Source organism: Pelophylax lessonae (genome assembly GCF_965119305.1).
Source record: "Pelophylax lessonae genome assembly, chromosome: 1".
Taxonomy (NCBI): Eukaryota; Metazoa; Chordata; class Amphibia; order Anura; family Ranidae; genus Pelophylax; species Pelophylax lessonae.
Window position 1 is genome coordinate 130,830,876 of NC_138768.1, and position 22,364 is coordinate 130,853,239.

Below are 22,364 nucleotides of genomic sequence, written 5' to 3' on the forward strand. Positions count from 1 at the left end.
AAATGTGACGGTGATTCAGCTACATAAAATAAATATAGACAAAATATAAATCCAAATGTGAAATATAATGAAGATATTGATGAAACAATAACAATATAAATCCAGAAAGTCTCAATAAAATGTATGTATAGATATATTCATGTGCTAATGTATACAAGTGCTGATATTAAACGTGAATAAATAAAGTGCTAAAAAGTCCATAGAAAAATACAGTGACTATAAAAAGATGATTCCAGTGAATAAATAAAGTGCTCAAACGTCCATAAACAGATCAAGTGGCTAAAAAGATAAAACAATAATTCTGGTGACAGCCAGGTGCAGTGGTAGGTGAGCTAAAAAATCCAGCATTAGTTGTAATGGCCGCTCACCTCCATTAATACTCAAATGAGCGTTTAGGTGCAATTGTTCACCATATAGGACCTCTTGATCTTCTCCAGTAAGTATAATGCTTATATATGCCGACAATCTTATGGTATTCTCCAAACAATATGCAGTGCCTCAAGGTATAAATATATGGGTATCAGCAATGGTAAAGTATGTCATCAATTTCTGGGACATTCACTCATTGCGATTGAAATATAAGAGGGAAACTCTCACGGTGCAGTAAATCAGGGTAAGATTTAATCAAAAAATGCATATAACTTACAGTTAGATACAGGAAGATGCGTAGAACAAACACAGGACCGCCGAGAAGCCGTGGTGACGTCACTTCCGGTCTACGGCCGAGACCGGAAGTATCGGAGTATACCGCATCGGAGAAAAAAGCGTTTAGCACGATTGCTTTTTCAGTGTCCTCTGTAACCATCCTCCCATCATCGTTAATTATGTGTGCAATATGCTCTGCCCTAGTTTTTTTGCTGTTGATATATTTAAAGAATTTCTTTGGGTTCTTTTTACTATCCTCCGCTATTTGTCTCTCAAAGTTGATTTTAGCCATTTTGATTTCGTATTTACTTTTCTTATTTGCCTCCTTGTATTGCTCGAAAGCCGATAATGTGCCCTCTGATTTATATTTCTTGAAGGCCATTTTTTTTCCCCTAACAAGTTTTTTAACATTACGGTTTAGCCAGCCAGGTTTGGCTTTGTCTCTTCTAAATGTATTTCCCATAGGAATGCATTGCGAGATGCATTTGTTTAATATGTTCCTAAAGCATTCCCATTTTTCCTCCGTGGTCAGTGTTCCTAGGGTTTGGTCCCAGTTTGGTCTTTTCATCATTAAACACAATTTTGCCCTTCTGAAGTTTAGGGTTCTTATGTTCCCCACTTGCCTTGTTATATTGTTATTTACGCTAAATGTGATCATCCTGTGAGCGCTAGAGCCCAGGTAGTCCTGGACTCCTACCTCCGAGATTAGGTCTGGGTCATTAGTGATCAATAGATCCAGCACTGCATTTTCTCTAGTAGGAGAATCCACCAACTGAGACATGTAGTTGTCCTGTAAGGTTTCCGTGAATAGACGGGTCTTCTGTGAGTGAGTAGTCCCCTCTTCCCAGTCAATGTCAGGATAATTGAAGTCCCCCAATATGATGACTGATCCCAGTTTTGACACTTTACCCAACAGTGATATAAATTCCAGCTCTACCTCCTCCCTTTGGTTGGGTGGCCTATAGCAAACCCCCACAATTACTTTTCCATTTACTTCTTCCCTATGTAGTTCTACCCACACGGATTCTACCTCTATACTCATCCATTCCATAATATCACTCCTCTCTATCACCCTTACATTATTCTTGACATAGAGACATACCCCTCCCCCTCTTTTTCCTACCCTGTCCTTCCGGTACACTGAATACCCTTGGATATTGGCCAGCCAGTCATATGAGGGGTCGAACCAAGTTTCCATTATTCCCACAAGGTCTATGTCCTCCTCATGTACTAACATTTTCAATTCATCCATTTTATTAGCTAGGCTCCTGGCACCCCTCTTAGTTTTGTGGAAGTTGATAGTGAATGGTGATTATTTTTATTCCTGTTTGGTCTGAGGTTTTCCCGCACAGACCCCCCAATTGACGTTATGGAACTACTGTCGCTGCGGACTCTAATACTGCCTTCTGTCCTTTGCTCCCTCCTGACTGACTCTACTTCTGAGCCCTCCCCCCCCCCCGTCTCCTAGTTTAAAAGCCCCTCCAACTTGGTGGCCATCTTTCTCCCCAAAAGAGCTGTACCGTCCCCATTAAGGGAGCCCATCCAGATCCTCTACCTTCCTCTTACTTGGTCATTAGTGCCCACATGCACCATGACCGCTGGGTCATCCCCAGCCCCGCCCAATAATCTGTCTACCCAATCCGCGATGTGCCGAACTCGAGCGCCCGGTAAACAACATACTGTAGTAATGTCACTGGTCCCCCCAAAAGTGTCAAAAATGTCAATTAGGGGTCCGATCTGTCCGCTGCAATGTCGCAGTCCTGCTAAAGATCGCAGATTGACGCCATTACTAGTAAAAAATAAATAAATAAATAAAAATTAGATACATTTTTCCCCTAGTTTGTAAAAGCGATAACCAATCAAAATACGCTTATTGCGTTTTTTTTTTTTTTACCAAAAATATGTAGCAGATTACAAATTGGTCTCAAAGGATGAAAAAAAATAGATTTTTCCAATTTTTTTGGGGAATGTTAGGAGAGAATATAGGAGAATGTGAAAAATATTGTTTGTTTTTTGGGTTTTTTTTTTCAGAAATGTCGCTATTTTTTTGTTTATAGCGCAAAAAATAAAAATTGCACAGGTGATCAAATACCACCAAAAGAAAGCTCTATTGTGGGGAAAAAAGGACATCAATCGTATTTAGGCACAGTGTCGCACGACTGCGCAATTGTCCGTTAAATTATGTCATTAACCACTTAAGCCCCAGAAGATTTTACCCCCTTCCTGACCAGGGCCTATTTTGCGATTTGGCACTGCGTGACTTTAACGAACAATTGCGCGGTTGTGCGACGCTGTACCTAAGCGAATTTGACGTCCTTTTTTTCCCACAAACAGAGCTTTCTTTTGGTGGTATTTGATCACCTGTGCAATTTTTTGATCATGTGCTATAAACAAAAAAAGTGCGTAAATTTTGCAAAAATAACAATATTTTTCACATTTTTTTATATGAAATTCCCCAAAAAAAATGTAAAAATCAAAATGTTTTAACATTTTAGGCCAATTTGTTTTATGCTACCTATGTTTTGTCATTTTTGTTGTTTTTTTTTTAACGAGTAATGGCGGCGTTCTGCGATTTTTTTGCGGGACTGCGACATTGCGGCGGACAGATCGGACCCTTGACTGACATTTTTTACACTTTTGGGGTTACCAGTGACATTACTACAGTAATCAGTGCTATACATATGCACTGTTACTGTAAAAATGACACTGGCAGGGAAAGAGTTAACTTTGAGAGGGAGGGGTTAAGTGTGTCCCTAGGGGCGTGATAGTTGAACCGTGTGATTTCCATTCTTACACAGGGGAGAATGACAGGTGGCTGTGTTTACATTAGCCGCCTGCCTTTCTCCCGCTCTAACAGACGATCCTGAGTGCCCGGCGGACATTGGGTCCGCCAGGCACACGTGCGGGGGGGGGTCCGTGAGCGAGCGGGAGCGCGCCTCCAGGGGCGCGCGCTCGCTCCCCAGAGCCTCACAGGCTAGCGACGTAGACTTACGTCGCTTTGCCTGTGAGGGGCTGACTGCCGACGTAAATCGGCGTTAGGCAGTCGGCAAGTGGTTAAGGGGGCAAAATCTTCCATTCCAGAAATGGGTAACCCATGGATAAAAATATACATAATATTCCAGTTAAGGTTAATTTGGAAAAAAAATCAAATTTTAATTCCAGAAGACATAAAATTTGGTGTGCAGATACTAATACTCTGAACTACACTTTCTAGGCTAGTCCTCAGATAAGGGAATTTTAATAATCAAAAGGTAAAGCTCAGAGGGGAAAGGGATGATCACTTGAAGACACTCCTTCCATTGATCACACTCCATCGATGGTCACCACCCTCCTATACACTCTTATCTCATGCTATCTTGATCTAAAGCCTCGTACACACGCAACGATTATCGGCCGACCAATCGGCCGTCTTTTGTCCAGTGTTGTTGTATTGGTTGAAATGTGCTCTAGACTGCACACAAATTTTCTCGGCCAACAACAACCAACTTCAGAAGTGATGTCATGTTCTGGTTTACTTTCCGTGTGTTTTTTCTTCTCTGAGCATGCCCAGTCTTGCTCATCTGATTTTTGTCTGCCGGAATCTGTACTGACTGACGGAAAATCGGCCGTTGTGTTGACGGCCAACAAAAATTTTATAGCATGCACACCAGATTTTGTTCGGCCGAAAAGTCGCAGTCGGTTGTCGAAAGCATCATACTACTAACAAGCCGATAATCGGCCGATCGGACGTTGGCCGAAAATTCACGGCCAACTATCGATGCGTGTGTACGAGGCATTAGGCTCTGGTGATCAATCTCCTTCTGCACATCCTCAACACATCCTCTGCACATCCTCAACAGGTCATCAGATAAGCAGCCTTGCCATTCCCCCGGTGTGGTTCTCTACTCCATCAAAATTATTGTTGTTAATCAGGTATAATTTAATAACATTTTCTCTCACTTTTGAATCTAACGGAATGTGTACTGCATTATTTAAAAGAAAGAGCTTTAGCATTATATCTTATTGAAATACATATTCTGCATCTCAGGAATCCAGTAATGAAGTTAAGTTGTGTCAGTCAGTAGCATAGGCTTGACCCTTACCTTCTGCTGCAGGAGAATTTGAGAGGAAGATCTGATTGGGTGGATCTTATGGTTTGCTAGTTTAGTTGTGATTGCTGTTGATCTGAGGCAGTGATGATTATTTCTAATTAATGAAAAATAGACTATCCAATTTCTATTAGCGTTTTTCAGGCCCAATATATATATAGATACACTATATTACCAAAAGTATTGGGACGTCTGCCTTTACACGCACATGAACTTTAATGGCATCCAACTCTTAGTCCGTAGGGTTCAGTATTGAGTTGGCCCACCCTTTGCAGCAATAACAGCTTCAACTCTTCTAGTAACACTATCCATCCTCCATCCCAAACTCGCTCATCCATGTCTTTATGGACCTTGCGTTGTGCACTGGTGCACAGTCATCTAGGAACTTTAAAGTGGGGTACACACTAGTAGAAAATCTGCTGAAAATTCCCGTCCGAGGTAAAATCGTACGATTTTCGGCTAGTGTGTACACAACTTTCAGCAGCTGATGCCGACATTTTCAACGAAAAAAAAAGGGAGGGACAAACACCAAAATTTTATCGTCTGTCCCCAGACGACCAATTTTCGTTTAATGTGTATGCAGTACGTCCGCGAAAAATCAGATACGAAAGACCACGCATGATCTGAAGTTGCTGATGACCCAGAAGTCTAGGAACAAATGTTCCAAAAAAAAAAACGGACGAGAAATTTTCTGAACATTATGCACTGTCAACCAAAAACGGTTATGACCGCTGAGCATGAGAGAGAAAAATCAGAGGATATTTCCTCCGATTTTCGTCAAGTGTGTACGAGCCTTGAGGGGCCATCCTCAAACTGTTCCCACAAAGTTAGGATCATGAAATTGTCCAAAATGCCTTGGTATGCTGATGCCTTAAGAGTTCCCTTCACTGGAACTATAGGGATAAGCCCAACCCTTGAAGAACAACCCCACACCATTATCCACCCTCCACCAAATGATTTGGGCCAGTGCGCAAAGCAAGGTCCATAAAGACATGGAGGAGCGAGTTTGGGGAGGAGGAACTTGACTGGCCTGCAACCCGATAGAACACCTTTGGGATGCATTCGAGCGGCAACTGTGAGCCAGGCCTTCTCGTCCAACATCAGTGCCTGATCTCACAAATGCTTGTCTGGAAGAATGGTCAAACATTCCCATAGACACAGTCCTAAACAGCCTTCCAGTTTAGGAGAGCCTTCCCAGAAGAGTTGAAGCTGTTATGGGCCAATTTAATATTGAACACTATGGACCAAAACTGGGATGCCATTAAAGTTCATGTAGGTGTCCCAATACTTTTGACAATATAGTGCATTTACAAATGTTTTGCCTTTTATTTTTATTTTAAACTGAATGGATTGTTTTACAATTTAAGGGTTTACATATACTTTAAAATGGTTGTAAAAGTAAAATGTTTTTTTTTTTTTTTTTTACCTTAATGAATTCTTTGCATTAAGGTATAAAAAAAAAAAAAACTTTTAATAGTGTATATAGAAATTGTATTTATTATTTTTTAAGCATAGGTTATTAACATAAAGTTGATTCTATGTTGCATGATAAATCATACAGATATATGATTGTTAGCAACTTGATGATAAATAAATGATCTATTTAATCGTTACGTAGTCCATACTTAAATTAATAATTTTATTGGGCTAAAACAATCTCTACACAGAGTAAACCGGCTCCAAAAATTAAACAAGCCAGCGTGGTTTATATTTACTGATCTATTTTATGGCAATTAGCATGCCGGAAGGCTAAAGGCACTGTCATATATTGATATATCGATATTGCTGTCCTGATTAACCACTTACCGCATTCTAACGTACCGGTACGTCGGGACACTTTGCAGGGTTATACCGGGATGATGCCTCTAGTTAGAGGCATCATCCCGGTACCGTGGTTTGAAGCCGACGGTCGGCTTTCCGTCGGTAACGACCGATGCGGCTCGGGACTCGCTCAATCGTTACCCGGGGGGGGCGGGAGGGGACGTAGCCCCCCCTCCCGCCGCCTTCCCTGGCTTTGCTCGGGGCTCCCGTCCCACCGGGAGCCCCGAGCACCCAGCCGGCACGTACGCCGGCTGGATGGAGTCCCGATGAATGCCGGAAACGGCATCGATAGGGGCTACGATGACGTAACCCGGAGGCGGCGTCCATGACGCCACTTCCGGGTTACTGTGCTGCAAAAGGCGGCAGTTTTGAAAAACGGCTGTATGCAAAAATGCCGTTTTCGGCGTTTTACATACAGGGAAGTGTAGTGGAGGGGTCTAGGGGATTTTAGACCCTCGATCCCTCCATAAAGTGTACCTGTCACTACATATTGGTGTCACAAGGGATGTTTACATTGCTTGTGACAGCAATAAAAGTGATCAGATTTTTTTTTTTTTTAAAAACCTGTAATAAAGTTTAAAAAAAAGAAAAAATAAATAGGAAAAAAAAAAAAATTTAGCCGCCCCCGTCACCGTTAGCTCGCGCACAAAAAAAACGTATACGCAAGTCGAGCCGCGAATGAAATCGCTGTTCAAACCCCACATGTGACGTATCGCCGCGATTGTCAGAGCGTGGGCAATAATTAAAAAAAAGAGCTACACTCTTAACTCTAAACTGGTAACCGTTAAATAAATTTAAAGCGTCGCAGATTGAGATCTCTATTGACCGTAGTTTGGGGGGGGGCGCAATTTTAAACCGTAACATATTGGGTATCTATTTACTCGGCGTGACATCATCTTTCACAATATACAAAAAAAATGGGCTAACTTTACTGTTTAGTATTTTTTAAATGCATTGAAATGTGATTTTTCAAATTTTTTCCAAAACAATGGCGTTTTAAAGACCGCTGCGCAAATACCGCGTGACAAAAAATTTTGCAATGACCGACATTTTATTCTCCAGAGTCTTTGCTAAAAAAATATATATAATGTTTGGGGGTTCTAAGTAGTTTTCTATGAAAAAATACTGGTTTTAACTTGTAAACAAAAAGTGTCCGAAATAGGGCTGGGGCTTAAGTGGTTAATCGTTTACATTTCCTGATAAGGTATACATATTTTTTTCCTTTTATAAATTATTTTAATATTACTTTTTAACTGGCTGATGCCTTAACAAAGGTATATTTTCTAGGTGCACTTAAAAGCACCTTAAAAAAAAAATAGAGGGGTAGCAGACCACTATTGAATCGATCTGTCATCCATAACCACTATGTTACTGTGATTATATGTATTTTACCATACATACACGCTGTTTTGTTGCTAACATTAATACTATGTATTGCATTTTATCAGACATCATAATTGAATTTTCTACCAAACCTTAAAAAAAAAAAAAAACGTATTGAATCAGAATTGTCACCAGAGTCATTGATGAACCCAATAATATTCCTACCCTCCCCCTTTTCACCACACCAATCCCAACATCAAGAGTGCTGACTTATTACAAGGATTGAATTGTCAAGTAATTTTTTAGCTCTACAATTACTTACAGCCACATGTACACTTACCTCATTTACAACTTTTTGGCTGGCTCCAGCTTTAATCAACATCTGCAGAACACTCAAGTCGGCGGACCAGGCAGCCAAATGCAAGACTGTTAGACCATGCTGGAAAGAAGCCAATTGTTCAGAATATTGAAGGGAATGAAACACTTGAGGTTGTTATCAAGGGCATGACTAGCAATAATTTCACAGGCGAAAAATAATAAAGCAATTCAAATCACCACTGTCTTAGCACTGGACCACAAAAGGATTGTCCATATGGTGTCATCCCGAAAGTCAAGACTATAAGAAGTCCCGCATGACATCCAAAAGAGAAAATTGTGGGATATTAAATGCACACATTGGAGTCAATGAAACGAGAATATATATTAAAAACAGTGTTTATTAGGAATTCATATGAATATTAAAGTAATAGTACATTGTAAAATTGGAAACCCCTTGTGGTGGTATCTTAGAGGCAATCATACAACTGCTCATATATTTGAAATATTTCATTTTTTTTTCTACATTTTTATTTATTTTTTTTGTATGGTTTGTAAATACTGATGAATTATTTTTTAACCATGTAGAAATAAAATATGAAATATTTTAAAATATATTAGTAGTTGTATGGTTGCCTCTAAAATCCCACCACAAGGGATTTACAATTTAATACTTTAATTAAGGGATGATGGCAACTCCACTCCAAATCGTCAGGTAAGATTTACTCTAGTAAATCTAATATATATATATATATATATATATATATATATATATATATATATATATATATATATATAAAATATAATCCCGTTATATCAAGTGGGGGTGGCATGTGGAGGATACATGGGTATAAGCGGGGCAGAAACACCACAATTTAAATGTATTATTTACAGACACTATGATGTATCTATTTCCTTGAATGCTAATTGTATGTACACAGCAGCGCTTAGCCTGAAAGAACGACCATTGTGAAATACAGTGATATTGTATGTTGCACATATGTGACTGTAATCTACATCTCAGATGTAATCTTGTGTGAGATATAGATATATATCTCAATGTGTGTGTGTATGTGTGTGTATATATATATATATATATATATATATATATATATATATATATATACACACACAATTTGTTTCTATAGTTACAAATCTTTTAGTTTATATTCATAACAAACACTGTTTTTGTTATACAGCATATTGTTGTTTAATTGATTCCATTGGGTGTATTTAAGTCCCACAATTTTCTCCTCATGAGGGGATTATTTTACTCGCTAAAGGTTCTCGTTTACCCAGGTCATGGTATAGCTAATAGTAGCTAGTCGCATTTAACTAGACTTATACAAGTTGCGTCCACAGTTGTACTGAGTGTCAGAAATGAGTCCTGTTCAATGTGACTACCTACTACAAGCTATAAAAATACAATATTGATACATTTAGTACATGATTCAATATATCCCACAGACATTGTAACTGTTTCCCATATTCATTTTTATTCAGATATTCAACACAGTATTATCCCCCCCTACAAATTTACAATTGACATTGTACACCTTAACAGTTCCATCTGCAGCCTGCCAATAGACTAGAGATTGCAGAGAAAGGAATTATTTACCCATTGACATATTCAACATTATCTTACAATCCTGTCCTATTGGATAAAATAATGTCATTCCACTCCCTGGTTTTTAATTAGGCCTCTTTCACACTGTCACACTGCAGCCAAACTGTAAACCGAGTGCAGTGCAGTGAACTCGCAGTTTTCATGCGGGCTATCTGTGATTTCTCAAAGACTTTTTATTACGTCCCATGTTTTTGGTGTGTTTTCTAAAAGTACACCAAAAGTCCTGCATGCTGCATCTTTCGGTGTACTTTCAGAAAACGCACTCAAAAAAATCTATAGGAAACCATTTGCAACCCACATGAAAAACGCGGGTACACTGCGCTGCGGCCAAACCACAATCCCATTTCTTCTTTTTGCTACAGCATATACAGTATATACTTTAAATGTCAGCCCCTGAAAATCTGTCTTATCTGGTTTCATTTGTAAAGCTATTCATTTATCTTGAATACATATGCCTCCATATATCTCCACCTGAATATATAAAGGTATTTTAGGCAACACAATGGCCTAGTGGTTAACTTTTCTGCCTTGCAGCATTAGAGTCCTCAGTTTAAATCCCAGTCAGGACACTGCCTGAATGAAGTTTCCTCCCACACTCTGCAGGGGTTTTCCAAGCTATGTCCATGTCCCCCATATAGATCCCCCCTTACAGCAGGCCAGGGTGAGGTGAGGTCCCGTCCCCATGTAGATCTCCCCCCTTACAGCAGGCCAGGGTGAGGTGAGGTCCCGTCCCCCATATAGATCCCCCCTTACAGCAGGCCAGGGTGAGGTGAGGTCCCGTCCCCATATAGATCTCCCCCTTACAGCAGGCCAGGGTGAGGTCCCGTCCCCCATATAGATCCCCCCTTACAGCAGGCCAGGGTGAGGTGACATGAGACATGATAATGACATGAGAGTGGCACATGCCAAGATAAAGCCGTGCATTTCTGAACTGGTCTCTGAAAGACAACAGCAGAAGTCACACTAATTTGCAGTAAATATTCGTTATTATGTTTTTGTGTGAAAATCATGTTCTTAATGGTTTTGTTCATTTTGTGCACCTATGTATAAATATATACCTAAAATAATATATAGCTATGTTTTGAATTTGAAAAAATCATATTTTATTTTTCCAATTAAGAAGGGTTCGGTGAATGCGCATATGAAACTGGTGGGGTTCAGTACCTCCAACAAGGTTAAGAACCACTGCTCTAAAATCATGCTGGTAGGTTAATTGGCTGCTGTCTATATGGCCCTAGAATGAGTGTGTAAATGGGAGAAGAGGACTTAGATCGTAGGCAGGGACTGGTGTAAATGTACAATATGTAAAACAATGTGTACTTTGGCAGTACTATATACTGTAAATGCCTGAATTCATTTTATGTACCGTACAATAGAGAGCAGCAGTATAGCCTAATGTACTCTTAAATTCACTGAAATAGGTTTTTTATTAGTTAGCCATGATTCTTACTTGATCTGCTGTTTTGGGAGAGAGTAATGAATAAATTATTTATTCCATAATTTGAATAGAGTCAACTCTTGCAATAATTTGGTCAAATTAGAGACCGGAAAACTTTCAGTTATATGCTATTGCCTATTGTGTGGCCCTAAAAATATTATATATTAGTTTTCATTATCCCATTTGGTTTGCGGAAAGGGAAGCTACAAAAAGTGGGCTAATAAAAGGTCCAGTGTAACACTGTTCAGTTGGTGGACCAGATTTTGTACCTCGTTCCAAAGGGTCTGAACATTTGGAAACTCCAGAAAATATTTTTTCAGTGTACCAGGCTCTATTCAGCCTCTAAAACATTGATCATCAACCCCAGGATACATGGTGTGAAGTCTAGTAATGTACTTCTTTTTGTCTTGCTGAATAAACCTAAAAGTGTATAATTATTATTGCAAGAGTCATCATGTATACAGCAGTTCCTTCACTTACTTTATCAGCAATGTCTACTCGAGCTTTGTGGTGCAGAAGAAAAGTCACAGCCTGGTAATGGCATCCAGCCACAGCGAAGTGAAGAGCTGTACGATCAAGCTAAAAAATTGGAGAAAGAGTTTGTCTTGTGTACGGAAAACTACATGATGAGTCTAGCTTACATTTTGCAAATAACAATAATAACCAAAAAAACATTTGTGTTCATGGGAAAATATAGTGTGTTTTTAGTGAGGCACTGCAATATTTATATCAATGTCATTTTACTTTCTCCTTTTTACATGCTTGTTCTTCCATAATTTCATAATAGTATTGTTGAGATATCAGCCACAGAGGAAGTACAATCTACAGTCATCTAATTCAAAACCTCATTCACACCACCTACGATTTGGTAACACCCCTTACGTGCATTGGTCAGTTGTAGTGCCATTTATTTTGAGCAGCACCCCAATACATCACAATGTGGGTTGAGATATGCTTCCAAATAAAACATGCTACAGACCCTTTTTTTATGAGTTGAAGTGTATTGCAACCCATTCATTGTGGCCTGCTTAAAACAGAATGCCATGATGCACTTCAAGCATATACAATCACTAGGTACACACGGGCTGAAAATCACCGGGGAAAAAAAAGAATGGTTCAGCAGTTAGTTAGTGGCTAATTTTCGGCCTGTGTGTACAGCTCCTCATCCGACAGAAGCCAGTCGTGAGACGAGCATACTGGAAAACCAGCAGCTGATCAGCATACTGGAAAACCAGCAGCTGATTGGCATACTGGAAAACCAGCAGCTGATCGGCATACTGGAAAACCAGCAGCTGATCGGCATACTGATAAACCAGCAGCTGATCGGCATACTGATAAACCAGCAGCTGATCGGCATACTGTAAAAACCAGCAGCTGATCGGAATACTGTAAAAACCATCAGCTGATCGGCATACTGTAAAAACCATCAGCTGATCGGCATACTGTAAAAACCAGCAGCTGATCGGCATACTGTAAAAACCAGCAGCTGATCGGCATACTGTAAAAACCAGCAGCTGATCGGCATACTGTAAAAAAACAGCAGCTGATCAGCATACTGATAAACCAGCAGCTGATCGGCATACTGTGAAAACCAGCAGCTGATCGGCATACTGTAAAAACCAGCAGCTGATCGGCATACTGTAAAAAACAGCAGCTGATCGGCATACTGTAAAAAACAGCAGCTTCTGATCAGCCAATGGTTGCAAGCGCTGACCGCTATGTTCTGGCCCGGGGATAGTCCCCCTGTCAGAACACAGTAGCACAGTGGGGAGATCGTTGTACTACCATCGCATGGTTAGTACAGCGACCTCTTCAGTTTTTGTTTTATTCAGCCCACTGGGTGGAATGAAATAAAACTTATATTGTGTACCAGGCATAAGACAATGTGTGCGATGTGGTACAGTATGGTATGGTGTATATGGCCCTTTAGACCTTCATTGTAAGAAAGAGCAGTAAAGCATAACAATTGCAAACAAAGCATAAAGCAAGGCTTGAATACATAAAGAATAAATATGGCTGCCCTCTACCTGTATATATTTATAAACTACACCTTTTGTAAATATTAATACAGGTTTGAAAGATTATTTTCCTCAAATTGATTTCTTTTGTATCTAAAACAAATGTATCTGCCTTTTGAACTCAAGTAAAGTCAAATTGCTAATGATTTTTTTGTATGTTAGCATGAACTGATAGTGATACACAATTGGTGCCGCAGGCTGGTACACTGAAATCAATTTTGATATGATGTTAGTTGCGCAGCCCATTATATATTAATTAGTCCTTTAATTTTTTTCTAATTTGTTGAAATTGACCCAAGCAAAATAGGAAAATTATCTTTACATCACTGACCCTGTGCTTTTGCAAAATATAAGAATGCTCAGAATGTCACATATCTTCTTGCAAATTCTGTAATGAAGAAAAAAAAAAACTAGAACAACCTCAAACAGGACAGATGAGTGTTCAATCAAAAGGGTTTTTGCTTTCATAGGGATGGCTTATATTAAGACTGAGCAGTGACGGAACTACCAAGGTTGCAGCAGTTGGATCGACTGACACTGAGAACAAGTGAGTGCCAGTGTCACCATCCCATCCCCCCACCATCCCTTTGCCAATAATCCCCTCCCTTTACCACCATACCATCCCTCTGCCACTGATCCCATCCCTTTACCACCATACCATCCCTCTGCCACTGATCCCATCCCTCCATCTTATGACCCCCACCATCCCTCTGCCCCTGATCCCATCCCTCCCCCACCATCCCATCCTCCCACCATCCCACCATCCCTCTGCCACTGATCTCATCCCTCTGCCCCTGATCCCATCCCTCCCACCATCCCATGGGCCTCACTATTCCCTTACCACCATCTCTCTGTGACTGATCTCATCCCCCCACCATCCCTGTGCCCCAGATCCCATCCCTCCACCACCATCCTTCTGCCACTGATCCCATCCCCCCACCATCCCTCTGCCCCTGATCCCATCCCTCCACCGCCATCCCTCTGCCACTAATCCCACCCCCCACCATCCCTCTGCTACTGATCCCATCCCCCCCACACCATCCCTCTGCCACTGATTCCATCCCTCCACCATCCCATCCACCCCCACTAGCCCTCTACCCCTGATCCCATCACCTCTACCACCATCCATCCCCCTTACCATCCCTCTGCCACTGATCCTATCCCTCCCCCCATCCCTCTGCCACTGATCCCATCCCTCTGCCCCTGATCCCATCCCTCCCACCACTATCCCTCTGCCACTGATCCCCCTCACTGTCATTGATCCCACCACCGCCACTGATTTCATTCCCCTTCCACTAATCCCATCCCTCCCTACCACCACCACCACTGATTTCCCCCCCCCCACAACCACTACTGCTACTGATCCCAAGGGGGCACTCAGTAGGATGTAAGGGGGCACTCTGCAGGTACTGTTTAGTACCGCCAGAGTGCCCCCATATATCTTCCAGAGTGCTCCCTAACATGCTCCAAAATGCCCGCAAGCATCAGTGGCAGAACTACCAGGGTCTTAAAGGTCGCACTGGGTCCTGGCATTCCACCACCATGCGAAGGCTTCAAGACAGCAAGAGGGGGCCCACTGCAAAACATGAGAAAGGGCCCTGGAATGGGGTCAGTTTCTTGCACCGGGGCCCTTAAGGTTGTAGTTACGCCTCTGGGACTGATAGGTTAGCGTAAGAGGGACCCTTCAATAGATCACTACTACCAACAAGCTACAAGTACGAATACTTACAGCATTTCTAGAGTTAATGTTCACTCTCCGTTCTTTGAGCTGGGTCATTTTTTCCACATTATTTGTCTTCGCTGCTTGATGGAATTCCATTTCAGTTTTTAGCACTAGATAAGATAAAATATAGGTGTGAATATTGTCCATAAGATTTCTGTCTATTGATTTAATGATGATGAAATGCTGCAGCTGGATAATAAATTGAGCAAGATAAATCAGAAACTATTATTTCCCATTACCAATTACCAAGTTAATATTTGTGCGCTTGCAAAAAAAAAACTGTAAACCTTAGTGACAAAAAACGAAGTAAAACAATAAAAAACTGAATTAGATCGAATGGTTAACAGCATCTAAATCACCAATCCGAGTAGGATGTGTAACAAGCTCCAACCAAACAATAAAAAGTGCACTATCCTTGTGCTAGGTATACAGTGTGGATCGAAAGTTTGGGCACCCCAGGTAAAAATTTGCATTAATGTGCCTAAAGAAGCCAAGGTAAGATGGAAAAATCTCCAAAAGGCATCACATTACAGATTAGACATTCTTATAATATGTCAACAAAAGTTAGATTTTATTTATATATGTTGTATGGCAGAAAGTAAAAAATATTGTTTTTTTTGTTCTTTTTTTTTTGTTTGTTTGTTTTTTTTTTTCAAAATTGTGGTTCTTTTTTTCTGCTGGCACAAAAAATAAAAACCACAGAAGCGATCAAATACAACCAAAAGAAAGCTCTATTTGTAGGAAAATATATTTTTTGGTTACAGCGTCACACGGCCGTGCAATTTTCAGTTAAAGAAATGCAGTGCCGTATTGCAAAAAATGGCCTGGTCAGGAAGAGGGCAAAACCTTCCAGAGCTGAAGTGGTTAATAAATCACATAAGCGATACAATAAAAGTGCATTAAACATACGATGAACTCATAAAGTCCATATAAAATGTGCAAACACTGTGCGAAAAAATATATTATAAAAAAAATATACAGTGGGTACGGAAAGTATTCAGACCCCCTTAAATTTTTCACTCTTTGTTATATTGCAGCCATTTGCTAAAATCATTTAAGTTCATTCTTCTTCCTCATGAATGTACACACAGCACCCCATACTGACGGAAAAACACAGAATTGTTGACATTGTTGCAGATTTATTAAAAAAGAAAAACTGAAATATCACATGGTCCTAAGTATTCAGACCCTTTGCTGTGACACTCATATATTTAACGCAGGTGCTTTCCATTTCTTCTGATCATCCTTGAGATGGTTCTACACCTTCATTTGAGTCCAGCTGTGTTTGATTATACTGATTGGACTTGATTAGGAAAGCCACACACCTGTCTATATAAGACCTTCCAGATCACAATGCATGTCAGAGCAAATGAGAATCATGAGGTCAAAGGAACTGCCTGAAGAGCTCAGAGACAGAATTGTGGCAAGGCACAGATCTGGCCAAGGTTACAAAAAGATTTCTGCTGCACTTAAGGTTCCTAAGAGCACAGTGGCCTCCATAATCCTCAAATGGAAGACATTTGGGACGACCAGAACCCTTCCTAAAGCTGGCCGTCCGGCCAAACTGAGCTATCGGGGGAGAAGAGCCTTGGTGAGAGAGGTAAAGAAGAACCCAAAGATCACTGTGGCTGAGCTCCAGAGATGCAGTCAGGAGATGGGAGAAAGTTGTAGAAAGTCAACCATCACTGCAGCCCTCCACCAGTCGGGGCTTTATGGCAGAGTGGCCCGACGGAAGCCTCTCCTCAGTGTAAGACACATGAAAGCCCGCATGGAGTTTGCTAAAAAAACACCTGAAGGACTCCAAGATGGTGAGAAATAAGATTCTCTGGTCTGATGAGACCAAAATAGAACTTTTTGGCCTTAATTCTAAGTGGTATGTGTGGAGAAAACCAGGCACTGCTCATCACCTGTCCAATACAGTCCCAACAGTGAAGCATGGTGGTGGCAGCATCATGCTGTGGGGGTGTTTTTCAGCTGCAGGGACAGGACGACTGGTTGCAATCGAGGGAAAGATGAATGCGGCCAAGTACAGGGATATCCTGGACAAAAACCTTCTCCAGAGTGCTCTGGACCTCAGACTGGGCCGAAGGTTTACCTTCCAACAAGACAATGACCCTAAGCACACAGCTAAAATAACGAAGGAGTGGCTTCACAACAACTCCGTGACTGTTCTTGAATGGCCCAGCCAGAGCCTTGACTTAAACCCAATTGAGCATCTCTGGAGAGACCTAAAAATGGCTGTCCACCGTTTACCATCCAACCTGACAGAACTGGAGAGGATCTGCAAGGAGGAATGGCAGAGGATCCCCAAATCCAGGTGTGAAAGACTTGTTGCATCTTTCCCAAAAAGACTCCTGGCTGTATTAGATCAAAAGGGGGCTTCTACTAAATACTGAGCAAAGGGTCTGAATACTTAGGACCATGTGATATTTCAGTTTTTCTTTTTTAATAAATCTGCAACAATGTCAACAATTCTGTGTTTTTCTGTCAGTATGGGGTGCTATGTGTACATTCATGAGGAAGAAGAATGAACTTAAATGATTTTAGCAAATGGCTGCAATATAACAAAGAGTGAAAAATTTAAGGGGGTCTGAATACTTTCCGTACCCACTGTATATACACTGCTCAAAAAAATTAAAGGAACACTTTTTAATCAGCGTATAACATCAAGTCAATTAAACTCCTGGGATATTGATCTGGTCAGTTAAGTAGCAGAGGGGGTTGTTAATCAGTTTTAGCTGCTTTGGTGTTAATGAAATTAATGTAGCAGGATTCCCAGCTGTTTTGCTGGATATGGGTCCCCCTGGGCCACTGGGTGCAACAAAAGTACCCCTGTGCATGTTCCTCCAAGTGTGAGCGCTGAGACAATGACCAGTCCTGTATCTTTGGGGTTTTTTGTATTTATTGAGAACTTGGATGGCAGAAGAGAATGAGTGGGATACTCCTTTGGCTCAACTATGCACAATTTGCTAGGGACAACTGAAAACGCTTCTTGGCGCTGACTTGACGCTGGCTAGATGCCGGTCAACGCCAGTTGACGCTGGTTAACGCTGGCTTGCTGCCTGTTAACTCCAAACTGACCTTGGACTGCTTTCTCACATAAAGAAGTCCTTTTTAGCTCCCTTAAGCACTCCTTGCTGAGGTAGCTATTTGTGCTGCTGCTGCGCTGCTAAACACTTCAGGGCCCACACTGGCACCTATCTTCAGGGCTTAAACACTGGCATCCCCTTTCTCTAAACCCTCTCCACAGGTTAGCTGGCTCCTGGATCCCCTTGACCTTCTGGAGTGGTCCCCTCTCCTAGGCAGACCCCTGGGCAGTCTCAAGTACTCACAATACTGTTTTTCCCCAAAACTTCTGCTTGGAAGCTCCACTCGGTCCACAGCACTCGGGATCCCTCCTCTGCAGCTCAGCTCAATTTTAGTCCTCTAGGCCGACCGCCCAGGACACTCTCACTCTCTCGCGCTGACAGGAGTAGAGACAGCCGTCACCCTCCTCCTGGGAGACACTGCGTCATGTGCTCCCCTCAGAGTTATACCCCATCCCAGGATGCTTTGCGGCAGATTCTGCCCTCTGAGATGGAGACAAGCCCTAGTGTGCTATTGGTCCGGTTTCCTCCACTGTCCAATAAGAGCCCTCATTGGACACAGTGGGGAGACTCCCCAGACTCAACAGACACCCTTGGAAGCACATGACAGCCTAACCAAATGATCAGGCCCTCCTGATACGCAGACAGGGCCACCCATATCCTTCCTAGCACCTACCTAGGAGGGTGCTACATTAAAACAGGGGCACTAGATGGGCAACATGAGACGACCTCCAAAACAGGAATGGTTTTACAGGTGAAGGCCAATTACATTTTCTTGCCTACTCATCTTTTCTGACTGTTTTTCACTAGTTTTGGCTAGGGTCAGTGTCACTATTGGTGGCATGAGGCAATACCTGGACCTTATAGAGGTTGTACAGGTAGTCCAACTCCTCTACGATGAAACATCATTACGTGCCATTGCCAGAAGATTTGGCCCCATTCACACATATGCGACCTGAAAGTCACATGATTTTGCCACGATTTTAATGTGAATTTGACTGGACTTGCAGCAATGTCTGTGTAATTTTAAGGTCTATGGACCTGAAGTCGCATTAAAGTCTGACAAAGTTGTGCAGGGACTACTTTTAAGTCGCACAGATATGAACAGTACTCATCGGAAATCATGGGGTACGACTTGTTATGTAACTTTGCAGTCCCAAGTCGCAGGACAAGTCACACAAGTGACTTTCCAAGAAGAAACAAGGGGAATAATATATATCCCTGTTACCAGCACAGGATGGGAATGAAGGGGGAAGGAGAGAGGGGGGGGGAACAATCCAAGAGCTGTCATTTCTTATATCAAACATATCTCTTTATAATAAGTGGAAAAAAGATATACAGCATATAGAACCTTTGTTAATGACAAGTAGTTTTTGGCGGAAATCTACTCAATTTAGTGGGACATTAATCAGCTTTTGGAAATCAGATGAGTTACGAAAAGAGAACCAGTTTTGCCAAGTATCAGAATAAGGGGTAGGATTATCATGTGCGTTGGCGATTAGTTCTTCCATTTCTGAAATCCGCTCAATTTGGAGTAGCCAGGTTTGCAAAGAAGGTATTTGAGGAGTGCCCCATAGTCTGGGGATACATAACTTTGCTGCATTGATCATTATCATGGGTATTGATCTAAAATATCTAATGGTGGATCAGAAAAGTGATGCAAGAGGAAGTGAGCTGGTAATAGTTCTATGGAATGGTTTGTTATTTTTGTGATGTGTTGACGGACCCCGTTCCAGAATGGTTTAATGGACGGACACGTCCACCATATGTGAAGCATATCCGCAGAATGCGTTTTACAACGCTAACAACGGAAGTGACACATATACACCTACACAGGTTCAACTGGATGGACTATTGTCTTTATTTAACCTTACCTACTATGTTACTATTTAACTACAAGTCATTCGCATTCATACACAAATTTTTTTGTTTATTGTTATTATTTTAGTTTGAAAATTAATTTGTACGTTTATGCATAGCACTGTACAGTGGGTCTACATAAGTTTGACTCAATTTTTTTTCTGGGTTTTTTTTTTTTTTTAATTGATTTATTTATTTTTTGATAGATTGGGTAAGAGTTAAACGAGTTCTTGTTTTAAAACAAGAACCAAAGGACAAACTCTAAACAAAACATCATAAAACAAGGGTGGCAATCAGGCTGTCCTGGAGGACTTATAAAAACAAAGTTGCTGTCTTTGTCTCTGAGGCACACTAAAGATCGGACAAAGAGGATAGTACAAAAAACGATCAAGACAAACATTTAGAGGGATCCAAGAAAGCAGCTCCACTAAGTAAGAAAGGACCTGGATTGAGAGAAATTGAGTCTATCGTTGAGCTTGGATAGATACCAAAGGCAAATTGATCTTGCCTATAAGGTGAGAGGCTAGAGCACTCAGAGGTGACACACAAGGTGAAGGAGATCTTAGTCACTTAATTGCATGAGTGAAGCACGGATATAAGCGAGGAACGTATTCACACAAGCTATTTTGGATGTTCTCTATATAATTTTTTTCTTTTGGACTATTTCATTTAAATATTTATATCTGAAGAATTACAATTGAATTATTCACAGACATCTTTTCTAGCACCGTTTTAATAGAAAATTGCATGTAGCACTTTATTTTGAGCACAATATATATGTGTTTTACTGTTTATGAATCAGATTGAAGACCAACACTGGATTTATATAATTTATTTATTGATATCACTGGTAAAGAAGTAGCACTCTGATATTTATTTATTTATTTATTTATCCATTGATACACACCGTACTCATATATTTATTTATTTTAAGAAAACCTTGATATTGACTGATTTGATTAATACACCTGCACTTTCATCACCTAAAAACATAAATATTATATTTATCACGCGGAGCACCTTTAAAGCAAGAATTGTACACATCACTGCCACCAACCCAAATAGAGATCCATTAGAGCCAATCCCTGAAGCGCACCACTACCCTTTGAATGAGATCTACTATATAGTCCAACAATACACAGTATCTCACAAAAGTGAGTACAGCCTTCACATTTTTGTAAATATTTTATTATATCTTTTCATGTGACAACACTAAAGAAATGGCACTTTGCTACAATGTAAAGTAGTGTGTGTACAGCTTGTATAACAGTGTAAATTTGCTGTCCCCTTAAAATAACTCAACACACAGTCATTAATGTCTTAACCGCTGGCAACAAAAGTGAATACACCCCTAAGTCAAAATATCCAAATTGGGCCGAAAGTGTCAATATTTGGTGTGGCCACCATTATTTTCATCACTATCTTAACCCTCCTGGGCATGGAGTTCACCAGAACTTCACAGGTTGCCACTGGAGTCCTCTTTCACTCCTCCATGACAACATCATGGCGCTGGTGGAGGTTCGAGACCTTGCACTCCTCCACCTTCCGTTTGAGGATGCCCCACAGATGCTCAATAGGGTTTAGGTCTGGAGACATGCTTGGCCAGTCTATCGCCTTCACCCCCAGCTTCTTTAGCAAGGCAGTGGTTATCTTGGAGGTGTGTATGAGGACGTTATCAAGTTCAAATACTGCCCTGCGGCCCAGGCCCAGTTCAATATATCATAGTACATGTTGGTATTCATGGTTCCCCCAATGAACTGTAGCTCCCCAGTGCCAGCAGCACTCATGCAGCTGCAGACCATGACACTTCCATCACCATGCTTGACTGTAGACAAGGCACACTTGTCTTTGTACTCCTCACCTGGTTGCTGCCACACACGCTTTAGACCATCTGAACCAAATAAGTTTATCTTGGTCTCATCAGACCACAGGACATGGTTCCAGTAATCCATGTCCTTAGTCTGCTTGTCTTCAGCAAACTGTTTGCGGGCTTTCTTGTGCATCATATTTAGAAGAAGCTTCCTTCTGGGACGACAGCTATGCAGACCAATTCCATGCAGTGTGCAGCGTATGGTCTGAGCACTGACAGGCTGATCCTCCACCCCTTCAACCTCTGCAGCAATGCTGGCAGCACTCCCACATCTACAGTATTTCCCAAAGACAAACTCTGGATATGACGCTGAGCACGTGCACTTAACTTCTTTGGTTGACCATGGCGAGGCCTGTTCTGAGTGGAACCTGTCCTGTTAAATCACTGTATGGTCTTGGCCACTGTGCTGCAGCTCATTCTCAGGGTCTTGGCAATCTTCTTAAAGCCCAGGCCATCTTTATGTAGTGCAACAATTCTTTTTTTTCAGATCCTTAGAGAGTATTTTCCCATGAGGTGCCATGTTGAACTTCCAGAGACCAGAATGAGAAAG

The 22,364-nt window shown here is 41.2% G+C and overlaps 1 protein-coding gene across 1 annotated transcript in view; it reads right to left on the reverse strand.

Annotated features, from left to right (window-relative positions):
- ANKDD1B (ankyrin repeat and death domain containing 1B) overlaps positions 1–22,364 on the reverse strand; it is an 83,104-nt gene that overhangs the window by 43,589 nt on the left and 17,151 nt on the right. The window contains exons 2-4 of the mRNA XM_082243501.1: positions 15,005–15,108; positions 11,738–11,836; positions 8,218–8,316 (exon numbers count right to left, since the gene is read on the reverse strand). Coding sequence (XP_082099627.1) covers positions 8,218–8,316; positions 11,738–11,836; positions 15,005–15,108 — 302 coding nt within the window. The remainder of the gene's footprint in view (positions 1–8,217; positions 8,317–11,737; positions 11,837–15,004; positions 15,109–22,364) is intronic.